Genomic DNA, 23,299 nt, shown 5'->3' with positions numbered 1-23,299 from the left:
TCTGAATGGTGGGACCTCTCTGTATTGAAATGGAACTCTCCCTTTACTCAAGAACTTAGCAAATAGTTTTTTTTCTGCGAGCATGGAATTTAGTGTTAAAATTGAAAAGGCATCAGTACTTGGTAGAAATGAAGCTTTGCTGTTCCAGATCTTTCCCTGTTCTCTGTTACAAAGACAAAGCTGCTTTAACAGGATCATAACTATTGATATATGTGTGTATTTGCATGTGCACACTAGTGGATTTCCCATGCTCTCTGTTTGTGTTTGACAGTTGTTAGTAATTAGAATACTTATTTTCTGTCAGCATAACAGTGATAATCAGGTGAGATAATTAAAAGCTGCTTGCTTCAAAATGTAGCCATTTTTTGGAAAAAGAACTCACTGACAAACAGTAAATATCTCTCTCTGAGGTTAATGCATTTTCTGAAGTTTATAGGTATGAAATAAAATCTCAATCTTTTCACGTGTGCATAAGCACTGTTTAAAAAAGGACACTGTCTCTTCTTAAAAAAACATAAACATTTTACCTAAATAAAGGTTTAGCAATATGTTACTTTTTATATACTTTTGAAACTGCTGGAATATTCCACCAATATATAACTGATCAGTAATGATGGGAAATTAGCGACACTGTATATGCTGAGACTGCACTATCCAAATTCAGCTCATGGAGTGATAGCTCTGGGTAAAAATATCAAGGCTAAACTCAGGCTTTTGAAAAATACTTAGGTCTTCAAGTAAGAACTTTAAGTATTTAAAGACACAAATGACAATTGGTTGGATAAATTTAATGATTATATGTATTTTTATTTAATTTTTAAATTTTCTTTAAACCTTTATTTTGGACATTAGAAATTAGATTAAAAGGCCGGAGGGGTGGTGGGGAAAGATTTTTATTCATTCGTTCGTGGGATGTGGGCATTGCTGGCTAGGTCAGCATTTATTGCCCATCCCTAATTGCCCTAGAGAAGGTGGTGGTGAGCTGCCTTCTTGCATCACTGCAGTGCTGTTAGGAAGGGAGTTCCAGGATTTTGACCCAGCGACAGTGAAGGAAGGATGATATAGTTCCAAGTCAGGATGGTGTGTGGCTTGGAGGGGAACTTGCAGGTGGTGGTGTTCCCATGCATCTGCTGCCCTTGTCCTTCTAGGTGGTAGAGATTGCGGGGTTGGAAGGTGCTGTCGAAGGAGCCTTGATGAGTTGCTGCAGTGCATCCTGTAGATTCAGAATCAATTTGACCAAGTTGTAGGAACCTGGTGACTAGATTATTAATCATAAGATAATATACTTATAGCATCTATTGTGTGTGACATTCGCTATGACAAGAAAGCATAATACCCTTATCATTAAAAATACCTATTGCAATGCACGCTATGGGACAAAAAGCACTTCAGATGCTGATAATGAGTTTTCAATGAAATACTTGTTTGCCCCACCATACACTGAATTTAATATATAATTACAGAATCTGCAAATTAGTGAAATAACTCATATAAATAACAAATGTTTAAACTGCTGAACTGTATCAGTTAGCTGCAATCAAGGCAATAAAATACAATGACCTTTCACATCAAAGCAACTCTCTAACTAATGATTACAGTTGTAAGGATTGAGTAACTGAACACAAGGCTCTACTTAATTGTAAATGCAATTGCAGAATGATGAAGATCTTCAACAGACTTCACAAATCCATGATGCTGTTGGAGTACTTCAGCAGCAAGTCCTGGGATTGGAGTTCTGACAACATGAATATGCTGATGAGTCAACTCAACCTTGAGGATAAGAGGGTAAGCACACGTCCATGCTAGTATCCAAATAGCAGGACTATACAGGAGGGTGAGCACCAGTCCATGCTACTACCCCAAATAGCAGGACTATACAGGAGGGTGAGCACTACAGGCATTCATTCTGTTATGTCTTCCATGAAGTACTGCGAACTCAATTTAACAAGACCTTGCAGGGAGTGTAAACACCTTGTTTAATGTTGCCTTGGATGCTGAAATTCATGCATAAATCTAACATTTTCAAGTCATGGAACTGGTGTCTTCATGTGAAAACCACATCCATGGGTGACAGGTGGGAAAAACTGAAAGCCATTCCATTGACTGCACCTGCATCGTGTTAACAACTTGCGGTGATTTTTCCCAGCCAGTTAACTACTGTATGGGAAATCAAAATAAGAAAAAAAAAATCAATTTCATGTTATGTTCTGTCATGTACCATCATAGCAAGGTATCTATTTATACACTGCAGCATGCTGTATTTTCAGTACAGTAACAATACTGCAAATATGAGCACTAGTTCAAAAGGGTACGCACTAACCTGCAGTGGAGTATCAGGCCCACAAACATATATCTCACATTTTACCCTGTCACACCTCCAACAGAATGCTGCTATCAGAGGTCCAAAATATCCCAGGAAAGTAACCACCCTAAATAATAAAATCTAACCTGCGCCACCTCTGATAAGATGCTGAAATGCTCAGTACTTCAAATAATGGCACTAAGGCAATAAAGCACCAAACTAAGATGCCAATGCTAGTTCTGTAATGGTGACCTCGATTATATAGTCATTTAAAAAATAATTATTTCAAATGGAATACTGAAGTTGATTCATTTTATTCTGCTTTTTCCTGGTTCAGTACTGAGTGAATCAAACTTATCAGTTGTCTAATAGGTTAATTTAGACATAACTTGCAGTACAGAGCTTTAGTAGGGAGGTGTTTAGAAAATACGGTTCAGAGAAGCTGCGGGAAGTACCAATCCTTAACAACACTGTACAACATAGTAAATTATTCACTCACTGCTATTGTTGGATGAAGTAGAATCTCAGGCACAGGATTCAGCAGATGGAAGGTGGAACAGTTCTGGGTGGCCCATCTTTGAAGGAAAGTCAGTGCAACATTAGCATGAAGAGCCATTAACCTTTTGAATGCTGGAAGACATTTTGCAGCATGTGCCCAATACCTTCTGCAAAAACAGCAATATTCTAATATTTCTATTGGCCATGTTATAAAGCAGAATTAGATTGATGTACCAAACTTCCAGATATTGATTCATTCAGAATATTTTGGCAAGGTATGCTTAAAAAAAGTGTTTTGATTTTGCTGCAGAAGTGACTTGAGGCAGGCCCTTGTTAATGCTCTGATGTCAAGTGAGAAAATGTTGACAACCAACCTTGTAAGCATACCTTGTATCTGGTACCCATCATTATTGAAGAGCCCTCTTAAAGTCACATTTTTCATTTGACCACAAAAAAAAAATTGGCTTTACACAAAATTTGAATGAACATTAATTACAGCAGCATTTAGGAAGAACACCACTGCCACTGAACTAGAAAGATTGCCTGATTTCTCCTAAATTTCACTTTCTCTCAAACTCCTTTTTAGAGAGGTCTGAACTATACGAATATACTGTAATAAACAGTAAAAGAATAGCCACCTATTGAGCATGTCCAGTCCTGACATGGTGCAGCTTGCCCACAACCATTCCCAACAAACAAATCTGTGTCTACTGTGTAAAAGTTGGAAATAACTTGTGGATTAAATAATTTGCTTCAAAACTGTTTGTTTTAAGCAGGTGGCAAAATTAAGTTGCTAATACTTATTTAAATACTTTTAATACGGATAGCAATTGTGAAGTTGAAAACCATCTGAACATGTACTACAACAGCAATAGGAACAACAGCAGCTATTGTTGGTGTTATTATAGGATGTGGCTGAGAGTTGCCCCAGGACACAGCATTGAATTGGGAGGGACAGGGATAGCCAGATAATAACTTACATTTACATAATTTTTTAAATGTAGAAAAACATCCCAATGCATGTTAGACATGCAGGGAAAAAAAATAGAGCTTTGAAGGGCAACATTTTAAATATTACAGAGTGAGAAAGAAGAGAACAATTGGGACAGAGACGAGCCTCCTTGGATTGGTGTCACTCCAGCGATGGTCCATATTCAGCAGACTAGGGATGCCTTTTAACAGGGTGAGACTGGCACTGTCAATGATATCCTCACCAAATGTGGAAAGCTTAAGTTTAGGAAGTGCTCCATCTAGTGGCTTGGTCATAGACCTGCAGAAATCACAGCATCTTAAGTTGCACATTTAATCAGGCAACCTCAGGTGGGGGTCTGCAACCTGCGTCTCCAGAGCACATGTAGCTCATTAAGGACCCTCGTGTGGCTCTCGACCTTGTTTGATCAAACCCATTTTGATGATAATTAAATGGCTTTTGTTTTTTTAAAACTTTTTCACAAGTACAATGTTAATAAAAGTATCAATGAACAACTTCTTTGTAAAAACCTTTAAAATGTTGTTGAAATGTGTCTCTATCTTGTTTTCCATTATTAGTGGCATTTGAGTAACAGCACTGCGGCTTTTAAGATATTGTGTTTTTGACTAAATTTTTTATAATGCTCGTGTTGTTAAAGTTGCCGAACCCTGACCTAGGGACTCAAATGACAGGTACCCATAAGTTTCTTTGGTAACTAAACAGCCACATGATCAGATTATTAGGAAAACAATCTCTGCCTTAATATTTGTTCATTTCCTTCATTTAACTCTCAACAGAAGACAGTGTATATAATATATATAAATTTGACTTCCACTTCTCCCTCACCCACAAAAAACTAGCAAATACATGGAAACCAATTCCCTTAAGCACTGCGAACACCAAACCCAATCAAATCAAGAGATGAAAGCCTCAGTTTCAAACATAACAGTCTGGTTTAATAGGGATTCCTCCATGTCACACTTGCGTATAAGGGGAATGGAATAAATAAAATTGCTGTAAAACAAACTTTTCGCAGATAGTATAAAGTGAAAAATGGGACTTCGAAATGGTTGCATTAAAAAAGGAATTGCAGTTAAGCGAGTTGCAAATAAACATGTATGGCTGTAGCATCAAAGCCTCAGGCCATCCCAAAATGCTTCACAATCAATGAATTCCTTTTAGTGTCTTCACTCTTGTTTTGTAGGAAAATGCAGCAGTCTGTTTGGAAACAGGAAGGTACCACAACCAGCAACTGAGATAAATGATCAGTTGATTTATCTTTATGGTATTGATTGAGGATTAATGCTGGTCATACTCAGATCTGGATGAAAGGTCATCGACCTGAAATGTTAACTCTTGTTTCTTTCTCCACAAATGTTGCTGGACCTGCTGAGTATTTCCAGAATTTTCTGTTTTTATTTCAGATTTCCAGCATCCGCAGCATTTTGCTTTTGTACACCAACAGACCTTCCTGCTCGCCTTTGCATAGTACTATAAGATCTAAACAGGCATTTGGGGGCCTTGGTTTAACATGCTATCTGGAAGGCAGCAATCTCTCAGTACTTCACTGAAGTGTCGGCCTTGATTATATGTTGAAGTCCTAGAATGGCAGGAATTAATCAAGTAGAATGTAGCATATTGCTAAGATCTGTAAATAGGGGCACAATCAACAAAGGCTGAGTAAAGCCTGATTTAAATTCAATAGAAAAGAGCTCATACGGCCAGTTGAAAATGTTGCAACAGATGAAATCTTGCATTGATTGGAAACATAGAGAGGAGAAATAGACATTTAGTGGAATGGAAAGATTAATTCTGTCCCACTATTCTGTGACACGACAGATTGCCACTTCAGTGGGCCACCCACACTTTTGTTATTATACAGCAATGGTCCAGATAATATCTAGATATCGAAACCACGTTTGTGTTACTGTGGCAAATACCACCAGTTTATTGTAGATAACTGGTCTGTACAAAGGTCTAAATTGGGTTTACAGTGCATGTATGTAAAGACATGAAGCATGGTTAATAAGGTTGGTGAGCTGCAGGTGCAAAGCGCCACGTGGGAATATGATGCCATGGTGATAATGGAGCTAAATAAAAGGGCAGAACTGGTAATGTTATGACCGAGGCTGGAGGAGTGCACTGCCTTTCTCTAGTTCCACTGCTCCACGGGTCACAACATATATTTAAATGTTTACCCAGTTACTGAAATAGCTAATTATATGCTCTATTTTTATTTCAGAATAAAATCCACCAACCAGGTTTCTTTAATAAACAACAAAATTGTCAATTTATTATAAAACAAGACTTATTCACTAAAGATGCAAAGCATTAACAGATTGAAATATGAAAGTTCCCTTTTAAATTAGCCCAGCACACACACACACACACACAACGGTTAAAGAAAAAATAAAGAAGTTTTTTTTCTGCAGAGATCTCTACAAAAAAAAAGACAAAAAATACTTTGGCCACATACTTGTTAATTCTTGAAGGAAAAGGATAAGTTATGGAATATCAGTTTACCATTTTCTGGTGTCCCAAATACTTGTAGACGGCTGTCACTGGGATCTTTTTGGAACAGTTCTCATCAGGCGATGTCGAAGATTAGTCTGGCAGGCTTTCCAGGACAAATGCAGCATCAGGGGTTTCAGCTATCACACTGGATTTTCAGGGTTTCTCAGAGAGGGGAGAAAAGAATGAGCTGGGTGCTTCTTTCTTAGTAGCTGATGCCCCAACTGACTCAAGACAATCCAAAATGAAACCAACTCTTAACAGAGAAGTGACACGTCAAGAATTATGGTGGTTAACAACTCCCCCTAGTCATCATGGCTCCTGGTTTATTTTGCTCAAGACTTGTGACATCCAGTAAGGGTTGTTCTTAAACCAAGTCCCAAAGTCCTTCCAGTGGCCCTTTTAAGAAAAGTTCAGCTTCTATGTAATCTCTTCAGTCGTCCAAAGGAATCCATTTCCACAATTTTAAACCACAGAAGCAGGAGTCCTCACATTATTAAATTTTCCTGGATACAAGATATTAGGAAAGATAGGTAAGAAAAAAAGGTGACTGTAATGATATCACAGTGCTAGAAAGAGAGGATGTCCTAGAGAGAAAGATATAGAGGAGCAAATTTGGAGAAAAGTCACAGCGCTGCAAAGAATATAGTAATGATAATGGGAGACTTCAGTTATGCTAATAAAGATTGTGATAGCGACAGTGTAAAGGGCAGAGAGGAGAAAGAGTTTCTGAAGTGTGTTGAAGAGAATTTTCTTTATCAGTATGATTCCGGCCCAATGAGGAAGGAGGCATTGCTGGATCTGGTTCTGGGAAATGAGGTGGGTCAAGTGGATCAGGTTTCAGTCAGGAAACTTTTAGGGAACAGTGATCATAGTATCATAAGGTTTAGGTTCGTCCTGGAAAAGGACAATGAGCAATCTAAAGTAAAAATACTAAATTGGAGGACCACCAGTTTCAGTGGGGTGACAATGGATCTGTCACAGGTAAATTGGAATCAAAGATTGGCAGGCAAAACTGTAATGGAATGGCTACCTTTATAGAGGAGATGGTTCGGATGCAGTCAAGGTATGTTCCCACAAGGTGAAAGGTAAGGCAACCAAAGCTAGATCTCCCTGGATGACAAAAGAGATAGAGAGTAAGATGAAGCAGAAAAAGGAGGCGCATGACAGGTTGGTAATATAAGTGAGAATCAGGCTGAATGTAGAAAGCTCAGAGGGGATGTGAAAAAAGAAATCTGAGAGGCAGAGAGATTATAAGAAGAGATTGGCAGCTAAGATTAAAGGGAATCCAAAAGCCTTTGATAAGCATATAAATAGTAAATGGAGAGTAAGAGGAGGAGTAGGACCAATTAGGGACCAAAAAGGGGATTTACGCATTGAGGAGGAGGGCATGGCTGAGGTATTAAATGAGTACTTTGTATTTGTCTTTACCAAGGAAGAAGATGCTGCCAAAGTTATAGTGAAAGAGGAGGTAGTTGAGATATTGGATGGGCTAAAAATTGATAAACAGGTGGTATTAGAAAGGCTAGCTGTACTTAAAATTCTAAGTTACCAGATGGGATGCAGCCAAGGAAGCTGAGAGAAGTAAGGGTGGAAATTGCAAAGGTACTGGCCATAATCGTTCAATCCTCCTTAGATACAGGGGTGACGCCAGAGGACTGGAGAATTGCAAATGTTACGCCAGTTTGTTCAACCTCTGTGGTGGGAAAGCTTTTAGAGATGATAATCTGGGACAAAGTTAACAGTCACATGTTCAGATTAAGTAGAGAAAGCTATCATGGATTTATTAAAGGCAAATTGGAGTTTTTTGATGAGGTAATAGATATGGCTGATGAGGGTAATGCAATTATATGGTGTATATGAACTTACAAAAGGCATTTGATTAAAGTGCCACATAATAGGCTTGGCCAGCAAAGTTGAATCCCATGAAATAAAAGGGAAAGTGGCAGCATGGATATGAAGTTGGCTGCGTGACAGGCAACAGAGTGTAGTGGTAAACATTTGTTTTTTGGACTGGAAGAAGGTATGCAGTGGCATTCCCCAGGGATCAGTTCTAGGACCACTGCTTTTCTTCTTATATATTAATGACCTAGACTTGGATGTGCAGGGCACAATTTCAAAATTTACAGCAGACACAAATTTGGAAGTATTGTGAACTGTTAGGAGGACAGTGATAGACTTCACAGGGCAAAGACAGGCTGGTGGAATGGGTGGACTTGTGGCAGATGAAATTTAATGCAGAGATGTGTGAGGTGATATATCTTGGTAGGAAGAACAAGTAGAGGCAATATAAAGGGAACAATTCTAAAGGGGGGGGGTGCAGGAAGAGAGAGATCTGGGGTACATCTGCACAATTCTATGAAGGTGGCAGGGAATGTGGTTAAAAAGGCAAATGGGATCCTGGACATAGGGGCATACAGTACAAAAGCAAGGAAGTTATTGTGAACCTTTATAAAACACTGGTATGGCCTCAACTGGAGTATTGTGTTCAATTCCAGACACCACACTTTAGGAAGGATGTGAAGGCTTTAGAGCATTCTGGTTGATAGGTTTTTAATCCAAAACAGGGAAAAATTAGGTCACATTTAAGTTTTCAACAATCCAACCTGATTATTACTTTCTCAAAAGCTACTGCAACTATCTGATCCTCTCCAGCTCTGTACATAGAGGTGTTCACCTTTCACATCTAGTTCACCCCTCCAAACTCCTCACCCCTCCTCTCCCTAATCATCACCAGTTCACAGAGGCATCCCATCCTCCTTGAATTCTCCGAGGGTGTACCCTTTCCATGTGTAATGTTTAGTAATAATCAAAAGTTTACCTGGAAATGCTACTCTCAACCTCGTAGCTTTTGTGCTGCCCCCTTGTAGACATTTAAATGCAAAATTCTGAGATAAAGTGTATTCTCAAAATTTAATTGAAAACAAAGATGTCCATGAACTAGATTGCGTGCCTGAGAATTGGCAGTCTTTCTGCAGCAGGTGAACTTTTGATTGAGTCAGGACAACAAGGTCAACTTTTAATGCTTTTTTTGCAGAGATTCAATTTTGATGTTCGCCAGCTACACTGGCCAGAATACATAGAGAATTACTGCATAGGAACTAAGAAATATGTGCTAAATGAAGATATGTCTGGACTTCCAGCAGCAAGACAGCACCTCAAGAAGTGAGTACAAACATCTCCACTGGATGCTTCTCTTTTGCTTCTACAAAACTGTATTGAAGGATAAGGTAACTTTTAGAATAAGCACCATAAATGATAACTCATCACCCCGCCCTGTGCAGCTCAGGTACTTTTTTATTTCTCATGTTTGATGCAAGCGTCTAGCAATCAGAACATGGCTGGATTCAGCTTTCGTCCCATGGAAAAATGATTGCCTAGGAGATTTTTTAAATAATGAATAACAGGAATGTTAGGACAATCTTTTATGTGCTATGACTTGATGATAGATATCTCTAGGTACTCATTTGGTGGTAGTTAGCCACTTCAGATATATTGTTACAGCATAGAAGGAAGCCTCCTCTTCTGTTACACGGTGTCTAACCCTATCTTACAATAATTGAAGTCCCCCATTATCACTATATAATTTTTGCATTTTCCTGCAAATTTGTTCCTCTATCTCCTTCCCACAATGGCCTATAGTATACACCCAGAAGCGTAATAGCTGCTCTAAAATCTCTTAACTTTAAACAAATTTAACTAAATCTGTGACCCCTCAACTATGTCACCCTCTCCAGTGCTAAAGTTGTTTCTTTGATCAATGTTGCCACACCCCTCCTATTTTTCTTTTCCCATCTTTCCTGAATATCTTATAGCCAGGAATATGAAATTCCCGACCTTCCCTTTCTTTGAGAAATCTTTGTTATTACCACTGTATCATAGCTCCATATGGCTACTTGTTCCTGCAGCTCACCAACCTTACTTACCATGCTTCCTACGTTTACCCACATGCACTCTAAACCCATCTTGGACTCACTCGCATTTATTCCCTATATGATCTCTCCTATTTCCAAACTTTTAGACTAATGCTGTTAGTCTTTCCCAATCCTCTGCACACATTGTTTCCCTTCGCTCATGCTTTATCCCCACCCCCTGCCAATTTAGTTTTAATCCTCTACCAGAGCACTATTTAACCTCACTGTGGCTACATTGGTCCCGGTCCTGTTGAGGTGCAACCTGTATATCCTGTACAGGCCCCTCCTGCCCCAGAATTGGTCCCAATGCCCCAGGAATTTGAAGCCCACCCTCCTGCACTATCTCTTTAGCCATGCATTGACCTGTCTTATCTTACTGTTCTTATACTCACTAGTGTGTAGCACTGTGAATAATCTAGAGATTGCTACCTTTGAGGGACTGGATATTTTAACTGCCTCTCTACCTTCTGAAACTTTTACTGCGAGGCCTCAACTGTTTCCTTCCTGACTGTGAGGCCTGAACCCTTTTCCTTCCTATGGTTTTGCTTCCCACATGGACCATGACTTTCATCTGTTCCTCTTCTCACCTCAAAATGGTCTGCACCCTTTCATGAAAACCTTTACTTGACACCAGAGAGTTAACACACCTTGCAGGACTCATGTCAGCGGTTGCAGAAATGTCTGTCTGTCCAACTGACTATCAAATCTCCTATGACAAGTATCTGAAAAGAGGAAAGCCTTTAGGTGTATGCTTTAGGTGTATTTGATAAATCAGAACTGGGACCCGGGCCAGAGAAGTGGAGGCTTGGTGCGAGTGGGCAACGCAAGCCACTTTCTCACTGGGGCAGGTTTGTCTGCCAAGGAATAGCATAGTAGGGTGCAAAGTGGCAACTTACAGGGGTGTAATAAAACTTTGAAAATGAAGCTTAAAAATATTAAACTTAATGAAAAAAGAATCCTCAGGTGTCACCTTACAATTACGGCAGCCGCTTCACATTCATTGAAAGCATTTCCAGGGACTGACTCACGCAGGAGCAGGTTATAAGAAGAAATACTGGAGAGTTTATAGATAGCAAAATTTGTCTGTCAAACTATATCCACTAAAATAATACAAATATTTAGTTATCTGAATTCTGGATAATTCACAAAATTGATAATAGGTGTCCTGTGTAAGTACTAAGACACATTATTTGCTGCTCAACACAATGTGAAAAAGCGCATTGACCTCTGGAACCTTTCTCTGTTTTTGTAGGCTACGAAACATCCGCTATGCCTTCAACACTATTCTCCTTGTCGTCATCTGGCGTGTTTTTATTGCTCGATCACAAATGGCTCGCCACATCTGGTACTTTGTGGTGAGCCTGTGCTACAAATTCCTGTCCTACTTCAGGGCATCCAGCACTATCTGGCACTGAGGTCTGCCCCAAGTGGCATACTGCAAATCGAAGGATCTCAATTTGCTGCAAACGACTAGCAATCCTTTAGGAATATCCCCCTTCCCAAAAAGGCCACAAGACTTCCCAAGCCATGGTAAAGAAAGTAATATGATTCTGCATTCCAACGTAACCAAACTACACACTGCCAATACTATAATAAAGAACAATAATATTTCACACCAAGCATATTCTGGTGTGACCCTCTGGTTTTCTAGCATTACCAGCTTGTTCAGATTGACAATGTAAACAGTTTTTCAGTGTCTGTATTTCTATACACTGTCATGCAATACCCTGGCTTGATTTTACAGGTAATTGCCGGAATGGATTTTAAAGTACAAAATTGTCTCTTCTGCACCATAACATTTTGGATGCAGGGCCCTTATTCACAAAAGGAATCTGCACAGTGTATAGTACTGATAGTCTCAATGCATTCAAGACTGGTGTTGCATCCAGTTATCTTTGTGAATAGGGCTTGAGGCCCATTGTACAGTTAATGTAATAAGAAAGTCACTTTCCAGCAATAACACAGGAACGTTCTACTTCTTGGTGCTAAAATGGCAAAGAAAGCTTAACAAACATTACTGGGTGTTTTACACTTGTAAAATGTATATAAAAGTTGACACTTGACCAAAACTTCTGAATTCGTTCCTACTATTTGCAGAAAGTCACCATTTCCGCCTCCCCAAATTTGCCAACACTCTACCAACTGGAGATGTTGGCAGCAACATAACACATTTTTATGACAACAGAATAAAAAAGACTGATATGTGAAACTAGTTCTGTTTTGTTTGGTGCCTGACTGAGAATCATTATGAAAAGGTATTTGAGATTTTATCATTGGTAAAGGCCTTCCTCGATAAAATGGGAACAAAAGTTTGTCATGTAGAACATCTGGAAATCAATACCAGATGTGGTAATGTTATTGCTTCCAACACAAATGGTGGGAAATTAAATATTACTTTAGATATTTTTAAGAATAATACTGGCTTATTATTATGGCCAGTCTTTGCTTGTCTAAAATATGTATTTCTTACTAGCAGTTAGAGAAGTTCTAAGGTGAAATGTGGCAAACTTTGTTCACTGTATGGTAGAGGACACAGACAGACAATCACTTTATTTTATGCTTATGTGAATTGAGAAACCTTATATTTCAAGATGTGAAATCCAGCTGTATTATAAAATGATCCTCAAAACTCACTACGGTTATACTAGAAGAACCCTTCCCTCCAGCAAGGTTATGGACAAAATATAATTAACACCATTAATGTTTGCTTTAGTGTAGCAGGAACGATGTGCAAGTTACATTTTATTGGCTACACAATACAGTCTTATGAATACTTAATTGGTGACTTGCATTATCTTCCACTACAATTAATTGCCAGACATTTGTCTCTTGAGGAGTTGACTATGTGCAGCATCAGTACGTGTGAGCCATTTCTCTCAGGTATTTTTTTTAATGACAATTGAATTTCTGTTGCTTCCTCTTGCCTAAATACATTACCAAGTGGTGGTCTTAAATGTGCCATTTGTCCTGAATGATGTCAACCATTCAGTAGAATTGTGCTGCAAACCAAGTTATTACAGTGACATCAACACCTCCTGACTAACTACCAAAGTCTTGTTCTACTACAAAAGAGAATAAAGTAAGTTTTTTTATTTGAAAAATATTTTGCGCCAGAATTAATTGCTGCGTCGTCTACAGACTTCTCAATTGCCCATATTGTGTGATTGCACACTTATTTAGGGTCTGACTGATTCAATTTATGTTAAAAATGACTTCATATTGTTCGAGGTCTGCTAGTAAGGCTCAGGAAAAGCTGACCATTATTCTTAATAAAAGCATGTATACAGTGCAAACTTAAATGTAGGTTAGCAGTGTCTGGACGGCAGTTTGTTTAAAACTACCCACTCATAATTCAGAAGTTTCAAGAATGATTAATGTATAAAAGGGAAATAGAATTTGCCAATTAACCCAAGGGTATTTGATCCTGACACCACCTGCAAAAATGGGCAAGGGAGGAAAGAAGAAAAAGAAAATCAGGGTGAAAAAAATAAATTGACTCTATTTCGAAGGGCTGGAGTTTTTTGTGGGCCTTGGAGGAAAACTTTCCTGTGCCTTTTTTGTTTTAGAGCAGCATCCAATGATCCCTTTAAGGACCGCTAGTTAGATTATGCAATGCCCAGTACTACTAGGCAGAGTGTGCACTAATCACACTCCTCCCTTTTCCACCTGAATTTTCCACTCGGGGTTCTGTGCTATTTAAGCAGTTTTATGCTTGCGTTTCAGACAGGTGCACTGCTCACTCCCTTACAGGCCTGGCTAAATATGGCATCAAGTGGACCTTGGATGTCAATAGGGTGACAAACGTGCCCCTAATTTTCACCTTTTTAATTATGGCTTGAGTCAAATTTCTCCCCCACTGATCTGAAACTGCTTTAAAATTTCAAACACAATTATAACATTGAGAATTCTACTGCATAACTGCATCCCTGTGATTAGTGACAATCACTCTTGGCTATTTCTCATGCTGAAAAATACTATTAATAGAATTGTTACTTTGATTTCTGGTATCAATGGAACATATCAGTGAAATATAGCTTATGACAATAGCTGTTACACTCGTGCTTATGTTTGTCCTCACCAAGAACAACTGAACATATATATAGCACCTTTAATGTAGTAAAACATCCCAAGGTGCTTCACAGGAGCCTTATCACAGAATTTACACCAATTCACAGAGTTTGGTTTTAAGCAAAGTTGTAAAGCAGCAGAGAGGGGTGGAGAGGTTTAGGGAGGGAATTCCATAGCTTAAAGCCTAGACAGCTGAAGGCACAGCCGCCAGTAGTGGGAGAAAGAAAATTGGGGATATACAAGAAGCGAGAACAGGGAAGTCAGTGGTATCAGTGATGAGGGAACAGCATTTGTGGTAGTGGGTGAACACAATAGCTTCAGTCTTACCGATATTTAGCTAGAGGAAATTGTAGCTTATCCAAGACTGAATATTGGACAAGCAGTCTGGCAAGTTAGAGGCAGTGAAGGAGAGACAGGTGGTACAGTAGTAGAGCTGGGTGTTATCATTGCATATGAGGAAACTGACTGAATGTCTGTGAATGATATTGCCAAGGAATTGCATATAGATGAGGAAGAGGAAGGAATCTAGGATCGTTTCCCTTTGCTGGGAGATAGATTGGGGTTGGGGGTACAAACCGGACAGATTGTTACCGAAAAAGAAAACAGTGGTGAAGGAGATAAAAGGAACATAAAGTAAAAAGAAGTGGCAGAGGAAGAAAGAGTGGAACAGGGGTAATAGGAAACCAATTAGAGGTTGTGGGGCAGCTTGAGTGTGAGGAACCCACATCTTTGTTACAAGTGTATGAGTCAATACTTTGGTTCCATTCCCCAACAAAGCTTAAAGAAAGCATCAATTCCTCCAAACAGTCCAATAATCACATTAAACTTAAAGCTCAGCTTGAAAACTGCTAGAAGACAGAATCAGCCAATACAGAGTAGCCCACATGCTTTCTTGCCTGCCTTTTGGAGCATTTCTATTCATCTTATTAATGACATTTTTAATTAGATTTTCCTATTTCCCTTTGGAATCTTTCACAGTATGCTTCCTGATTTCTCTGAACTGCACAATAACCTCATGACTCAATTATTTAATTGGAGAACGATTGCGTATAATACATCTGGTACTATGTCTTTGCCTTTACACCTACATGCATGCACAAAGAAATCCAAATATTATGGCAATAATGTCACATAGTATCAAACAGAACATTTGTGAATAAACAGTAATGCTAATTTGCTAAGGAGTTCCCTTAGGAAGTAATCATTCAGGCTGAAATTCCCGAGTGCTATTGGTTTACAGTTTAGCATATTTGTGTCTAATTTATGTGTGTAGTATTAATTAATAAAGTCATTAACCTGTTTAAAATAACTAGGTTAATGACTGCCAATATATTCCACAGAGGAATTTGACGTAAACCTGTTAACCAGTGTGTTAAAAATGGCTCAAGGAGTTGAAATGCTCCTGTGCACCAATATCCCCAAGTGACATGCGCTCCAAATACATCTGCACGTAATTATATAAAGTCTTGGTCTAGATTTTCCACTTGAGTTACACCAGACCCTCAGCAAACCTCAGACTGACCGTAAGTTTGCAGAATGGATGTGTAATTGGCAAATGAATTTCAATATAAGTGTGAGGGGTTACATTTTGATAGGATGAATAAGGAATACACATCCTGCTTAGATATTAAGAGTTTAAATAGAGTAGAGGAGCAAAGGGATCTAGGGGTACTGATATGCAAATCACTAAAAGCAACGACATAGGTTAATGAGGCCATACCTGCACTAAACCTCGAGTTCTGGTCTCCATATTATAAAAAGGGATATCGAGGTACTGGAGAAGGTGCACAAAGGATTTACAAGGATGATACCAGAACTGACAGAATATATTCATCAAGAAAGGCTGAACAGGCTGGGGACTCTTTTTTTCTAGAAAATAGATGGTTGAGGGTGCCCTATTAGAGATCTACCAGAATTATGAAAGAGTAGACCCAAACTAGAACTATAAATATAAGACAGTCACCAATAAATCCAATAGGGTATTCAGTAGAAAGCTCCTCACTAAGAAATGAGAACAAGAGTAGGTCATACACCCTGAAAGCCTGCTCCACCATTCAGTAAGATCATGGCTGATCTTCTACCTCGACTCCATTTTACTGCCCTATCATCATATCCCTCGATTCCCTTAGTGTCCAAATATCTATCCATCTCATTCTTATATATACTTAACAATTGAAAATCCACAGCTTTCCAAAGAGTCACAACCCTCTGAGTGAAGAAATTTCTCTGGATCTCAGTCCTAAATGGCTATGACCCCTATTCTAGACTCTCCAGCAAAAGGAATCAGCTTCTAAGCATCTACCTTGTCAAAGCCTCTAAGAATGCTATACCCAAACAGTGGTAAGAATGGGAAACTTACTACCAGAAGTAGTCGATGTGAATAGCATAGATGCATTATGGAGGAGCAAGAAAAACACACAAGGTAGAAAACAATAGGATATGGTGATATGTTGCCTCTGGCTTATATATCCCTCCCTCCACACCATTGGCAGCTATGCTTTCAGCTGCTCACATGAATCGCAGGCAAATGGCAGCTGGACAGATGGCGAAGGGTAATTGTCAGGGATGCAGGTACTTGGTTCAGATCAGTAAAGGAGGAGACAGCTGCAGCAGCATAAATCACGCAAGAAAAATAAGGAGTCCGCCCGCTTTGTGTAAATTTCCGCAAATAACTCCACATCCCTATAATGCCATCAAAGTCAAAGTTGACCTTGCAAGATCACCCCCCACTCTTTAAAACCTCATCCAGTCTTCCACTGGCTCCATCTACCAACTACAAAAAAGCAGTCGCCATAGAAGATAGAAAGTTAGGTCACAGAAAGAACTGCAAAAGATAGAAACAAGATAACAGGGGAAGAAAAGAACAATGAAAAAAGGAGACATGGTTATTACAGGTGAAGCATGACAGAAATCACACATGCTAAATGGAACATATTAATTTTGTTGTATGGAATGTTGCCCGAGGCTTTTTCACTGGGCATTACAAATAACTTTTAAAAAGCAGAACAGACCAGCTAAAGATGGCCACGCATAATTTGCATATGAGAAGCCAAACACCGGCTGGGAAACAGAGGTAATTACCATGTCTAGCCAGAACAATAGGAGTGCGCTCGGATTCAATTATCTTGAATGGGTTTTGTCAACGTGGGTCATCAAGCCATCGACACCCATTGACTTTGAAAGAGCCCAACCCCACCAAGTATGTTTGCACAGCTTGAGAAGGACTTTGAATTTCAAACACCCTTCCAGAAACTTGTTTGCAAACAAAGAGGTGGTCACATGACATACCTGCCTGTGTAACTGAGTTTGTCGATCGTGCCTCAGAAGGAAGAAAGGCAGTAACTGAACTCAAGGAAGAAAACAGCACCCCTCTCTCCCCTGCTCCAGCAAAGTCCCAGGAAGGCCTCAGCTGCAGCTGAACCTCAAATCAACAAATCCTGACAGTTATCAACAAGGAGGACGGATAAAGTTTCTCTTCGACATTCCAGAACCAGAGAAGCAAGCCCGAATTGTGCATGTGACCCCAGCGAGTGCTTCAAGACTTTAACTTCAACTAGGGACACAAACTCAGTATCTGAATTCCATTTATTACGGACTTTATTTCAACCTCCCAACTTTTTGTCCCCTCTGTATCTATTTGTGTGTGTGTGTGTATACGCTTCTCATATGAATGTGACCATGGATGAGTCGTGTATTTTTAGTAATTTTAACCGGTTTAGAGTGATAAGATTAATAAGTTTACATCTTTCTTGTTTTAAACTCAAGAAAACCTATCTGATTGTTCCTTCAATATAATTACAAATGAACCAGAGAGCAAGGGCTCACTGAGGTGGTAAGCTAAATCACTGTGTTAAAAGAATTAAACACTGTTGCGGTCAAACCTGGGTGAAAGGGGAGTCTGTGACCCCTTCCTCACCTGGTCGTAACAGACAGCATATCCTTTGACGTACTGTTACCAATGGCATAGAAAGCCCACTCATTTTAAGAAAGAGAAGGATCCACTATATCTGTTAATATTCTAAAAAGTCCTTGGCACTTTGAATCCTTTCTTTCCTTGCCAAAACTTCAAATGCTTCCTTTGGAAACCCACCCTACATCCACCCTGAATTCCAACATATCGCAATCCCATGGGAAATCTACTAGTGCATAAACTCAGTAGCGGCTAGCGCTTGCCAATATGACACACCTTTCAAAAATATCACATCTGAAGTCATCACACATCAGGATGTCAGATACGAGTGAGTCAAAAAATAGAATTTGTCTGAAAATAGGGCTTTTGCCTCATTCTTTGAACATGTCCTGTTCCTCTCCCTCTGCCATCCCCAGCTTTGTACTTTCTACATTGGGGAGACCAAACGCAGATTGGCGACCACTTTGCGGAACACCTCCGATCAGTCCATAAGCATGACCCCAAGCTTCTGGTTGCTTGCCATTTCAACCCGCCCCCCACCCCACCGCTCTCATGCTCACATCTCTGTCCTGGGATTGCTGCAGTGTTCCAGCGAACATCAACGCAAGCTCGAGAAACAGCACCTCATTTACCGATTAGGCTACAGCCTGCTGGACTGAACATTGAGTTCAATAATTTCAGAGCATGACGGGGCCCCCTTTTTATTTTTAGTTATTTTTTCTTTTTTGTTTTAGTTTAGTTTGTTTCTACTGTGCCTACCCACTTTTTTTTTTTAAACGTTTGTGCTTGGCATCAGGGCTGTTCATTTTACAGTCAATTGCCTCTCTGTACTAATGCTTTGTCTTTCAGCACACCATTAACATACCGTTTGCCTTTGTTCCAAGACCTTCGGGTCAGTTATTCTCTGTGACCTTGCCCTATCAACACCTCTTCTGTTATCTCGTGCCCCACCCCTGCTTTATTTGCTTAAAATCTATTACATTTCTAATATTTGTCAGTTCTGATGAAGGGTCACTGACCTGAAACGTTAACTCTGCTTCTTTTTCCACAGATGCTGCCAGACCTGCTGAGTATTTCCAGCATTTCTTGTTTTTATCCCATCTTTGTACTGTTCTTTTCCCAGCTCACACTCTCTGTCCTGCATCTCACGTTCCACCCAATTCCCAAAACTACACTCCTAACCCCCGACGTTATTTTATGCCGATCCTCTCCCACTCTTCAATTTTGTACTTATCCTCTCTGGTTTCCCGTTTCTCTAACTTCTGTCCCATTCCACTCCCCAATGTCCCCCCTCCCCCGCTCCAGTCGTTGATATTGTGCTGCTCCTGTTCTCCAATGTTGTGTTGCTTCTCTTTCAACCCTTCCTTAAACTTGTACTCTTCCTTTGCAACACTTAATTTCAAAAGTTGTGCTACTCCTTCAGATATCTTTTGCACAGATTTGGCCAATTTCAGGTGAACTGCACTGAAAAATAAACAGCGCAACCTGGAATGAACTCTTGGCTCTCTGAATAATATAGCCTCAAAATCTCACCCATCCATGGTATCGGAATTGGTATTTTAACTAAAGGCCTGCAAACGAAACCAGAGCAGAGCCCGACAGAAACACATCCAACCCGGCCCAAGTCCTTTGATTTTTCCTGCGCCTGACCAGACCACCGGAATAAAGTTGATTATATTAAAGAGGTTGTGTGCTACCTTGGATGGAATCACTCACAGCAGACTAGTGCAGAGTCCAAATGCACGTTTCCCGCCTTGACGTCCTGGCTGTCACTCTGTCCAACCCAACCAGAGCCTGAATGCCGGACCCAGAAGAGCGACCTGAACCCGACAGGTCATCGGGACTGGTCGTGTAGCTATGCTCTAATTTTAACAGCCCATTTACATTTAACCATATTTGAGTCAAACAGTTGGTGATTTTTCAGCGCTCTGACTAGTCTGCAGAAAAGTGTAACTGGAAAATCGCAATTGCTATTACCATTGTCACTAATATTCATTAGCTCCTGGTAACTGCCAGTGTGCTTCCATGGGAACTACTGCTTGTTGGTCCCTGCTACAAATGTGACCATTTCCATGGTAACTGGTTTTTTTGGTTGCAGATTTTGCAGCATTTTGATAACAGCTCCACATTTATAATAGGGTTTATGTCATTTATCATCTATGTCAGCCTGATTTGGAGGGTTGCCACATTTGACCATAAAACAATTACTGGACTTCACCACATTTCATTCTATGTGGATCACTTGGAGTGGTCTATGTTCTAATGTACTCCGACCCTATATTTTCTCCATGAGCAAAGCCATAGGAGACCAACTATATTTAGTAATATGTTCTCCTGAGTATACATCATTATAACACAGCCTTCTTGTTATCTCATTTTAATGATACAGTGTAATTATAGATACAAATTCCACAAATAATTAGTCAATAACTAAGAAATTTTCAATCAGGCACAAGTTAGGCTTTTACAAAGTTACCTTTGAAATGCTAAAATAAAAGCAAAATACTGCAGACACTAGAAATCTGAAATAAAAACAGAAACTGTTAGAAATACTCAACAGCTCTGGCAGCATCTGTGGAGAGAGAAACAGCTAACGTTTCAAGTCTGTGACCTTTGAATGCTACTCAGTTTCCTGTTAACTACTAATAATTTAAAGTCCTGTGTAGATACAGATCTGAAATATCGTCTAAATACACTTTTCATCCTGCTACTCCCAGAATGACGATAGCAGAAACCAGCCAAGTGGAAAGTATGCATGTGAATGTCAAGTAAGGACAGGTTAGGCTCTGATTCCATCTCTACGTCTAATAGCCTACCTACACTCACTGCACAGGCCCATACATGAAGTATGGCCAGGGCAGTGAAAAATTATGAGAGCGAGCACTTACGCAGCCATATCTCTGCATGAGGAAAGAAAAGAAAACAAAAAAAGGCATGAAATATAGTGTTGTCAGCATATTGCAAGCTTTTAGGGAAGCCAAAACGCTTACTACAAAAGTTGCACAGATCACAGTTCATTTCTGAAACAATGCACATCTTTAAAAGTTTTTTAGTTCAAATTGAAGCATTTCTCAGTGCAAATATTTTCTTAGACTTCACTTTAAACTTTTTTAGTTATATCAATTTCATTTTAACTCCGTATCACCCTTCAGTTTAATTTTCTTCCCTTTTCCTTTTAGCCCCACCCCATCCAGTGAAAGAGACCATTCTTTAGGTCAACATTCAGAGATCAGAATACCTACTTCACTTATCCAGTGACACATTTAGCGATGTACTCTTTCCTTTCCCAGTAAGAATTACCATTCTCCCACTTTCCACTCCTCCTCGTGGGAGCCAAAGTTCAAGAACTTGTCAGTTGGAAACTCACATGCACAGGCCTGCTCCGCTGCATCTGACAGTGACTATGCTGTTGATACAGTAATAGAAGATTGAGTGGAAATAGCAGGAAATAGGCTGTGCAAGATGTGTGCTTAAATTCAACAAATCCTTACAAACTGCAACTTTTTGAAAAACATGGCACCGAGTTTTTTTTTAACTCTAAACATCCATTGGGCTATTCAGAAAATTCAGGATGACTGAAATTATCCATGCATAGCAACTCATTATGATTGGAGTAAATGTTCAGAAGTTTGAAATATTCCAAATAAATGTACTAATTTCCCTAAATGCCAAAAATAAAATTTTACTTTGTGTTGCTTTCAGCAGTCAAATATTTTAGTACTCCTAACAGTATGGTGTTACTCGTCGCCACTTTCAAATCTGGAGGGTAGTTGTGATGTTTAGCGCCTAACTGATGTCTTCTTTAAATACCACAGTACCCAATTGGTAAATCCAGGTAATTGCAGATATTTTTAAACTGAAGCTAATCAGCGGATAGGTCTGATTGCTTGAGAATGCACATTTCAGAGAAACTATTTTGCACCTGGAACCAAGCTGCTCACTGGACAAAGAACCTTTTAAATCTAAAAAGACATTTGTAAAGGCAATATTTCCAAGGCACCCCAGATGACAGTGGATAACTTGGATACTTCACTTATCTAGCAAGAAGTTGCAAATATACATATTTCCAGTATCCACAGTATTTTGCTTTTGCAAATATACCTTCTTTGGGCAGAATGTGGAAGACTAGTGGCTGTAGAGCAGTGAAGACATCTGTGATTTTCTGGCATTTTCCAGTTGGTGGTCAATTCTACAGAAGAGGATTAAAATGGAAATGGAGGGAGGGAGAGAACACAAAATCAATAATACTGCTACTCACCTATACTGTTGCCGCACGGGCGGCACAGTGGCGCAGTGGTTAGCACCGCAGCCTCACAGCTCCAGGGACCTGGGTTCGATTCTGGGTACTGCCTGTGTGGAGTTTGCAAGTTCTCCCCGTGTCTGCGTGGGTTTTCGCCGGGTGCTCCGGTTTCCTCCCACATCCAAAAGACTTGCAGGTGATAGGTAAATTGGCCGTTGTAAATTGCCCCTGGGTGATAGGGAATATGGGATTACTGTAGTGTTAGCATAAATGGGTGGTTGTTGGTCGGCACAGACTCGGTGGGCCGAAGGGCCTGTTTCAGTGCTGTATCTCTAAATAATAAAATAAAACTAAATAAATAAATAACTGAGCTAATGCAGCAAATCACAATTTGCGAACAGTTTATCTTTCTCTAAGGTGCCTTGGGTCAGTAGTACCACTCTTGTTTCTAAATCAAGAAGTTAATGGTTCAAGCTCTACTCTAGAGACTTAACACATAATCTAGGCTGTCACTTCAGTGTAGCACTGAAGGAGTGCTGCACTGTTTGAGGTGCTGTCTTCTGATGCGATGTCAAACCAAGGCCTCATCTTCTGTCTTAGGTGTGTGTAAAAGATCCCAAGGATCTATTTAAAGAGCAGGGGAGTTTGCTTAGTTCCCTGTCTAATATTTATCTCTTAATATAACTGAAATAGATTATCTGGCTATTTATCAAAATACTGATTGTAGGAACTTGCTGTGTGCAATTGGCTGCCATATAGTTCTCCATTATAACCATGACTGCACTTCAAAAGTACTTCATTGGCTGTAAAATGCTTTTGGGACATCCTGAGGTCACAAAAGGTGATATATAAATATCATAGCTTTGTCCTAGACAAGGATATATTT

General features: G+C 39.6%; 1 protein-coding gene and 1 long non-coding RNA gene across 8 annotated transcripts in view; one reads left to right on the top strand and one right to left on the bottom strand.

Annotated features, from left to right (window-relative positions):
* LOC137379576 (fatty acyl-CoA reductase 1-like) overlaps nt 1-12,404 on the top strand; it is a 220,300-nt gene extending 207,896 nt beyond the window's left edge. For all 6 annotated transcript variants that reach the window (XM_068050606.1, XM_068050601.1, XM_068050602.1 and 3 more), the window contains 3 exons: nt 1,656-1,785; nt 9,319-9,446; nt 11,448-12,404. In XM_068050606.1, the coding sequence (XP_067906707.1) occupies nt 1,656-1,785; nt 9,319-9,446; nt 11,448-11,610 (421 nt within the window). In that variant the 3' untranslated portion in view covers nt 11,611-12,404. The remainder of the gene's footprint in view (nt 1-1,655; nt 1,786-9,318; nt 9,447-11,447) is intronic.
* LOC137379579 (uncharacterized) lies at nt 849-23,299 on the bottom strand. Of its 2 annotated transcripts, none has more exons than XR_010976865.1 (4): nt 22,432-23,299; nt 21,416-21,579; nt 2,802-2,877; nt 849-1,213 (listed from the first exon to the last, which is right to left on the bottom strand). It is a non-coding gene; the product is annotated as an uncharacterized lncRNA (long non-coding RNA). The 2 variants fall into 2 exon arrangements; XR_010976864.1 differs by lacking the exon at nt 849-1,213 and adding an exon at nt 1,296-2,157.

Source organism: Heterodontus francisci, chromosome 18 (assembly GCF_036365525.1).
Source record: "Heterodontus francisci isolate sHetFra1 chromosome 18, sHetFra1.hap1, whole genome shotgun sequence".
NCBI lineage: Eukaryota > Metazoa > Chordata > Chondrichthyes > Heterodontiformes > Heterodontidae > Heterodontus > Heterodontus francisci.
The sequence above is the reverse complement of the archived record's forward strand: the minus strand, read 5'-3'. Positions and strand labels throughout refer to the sequence as shown.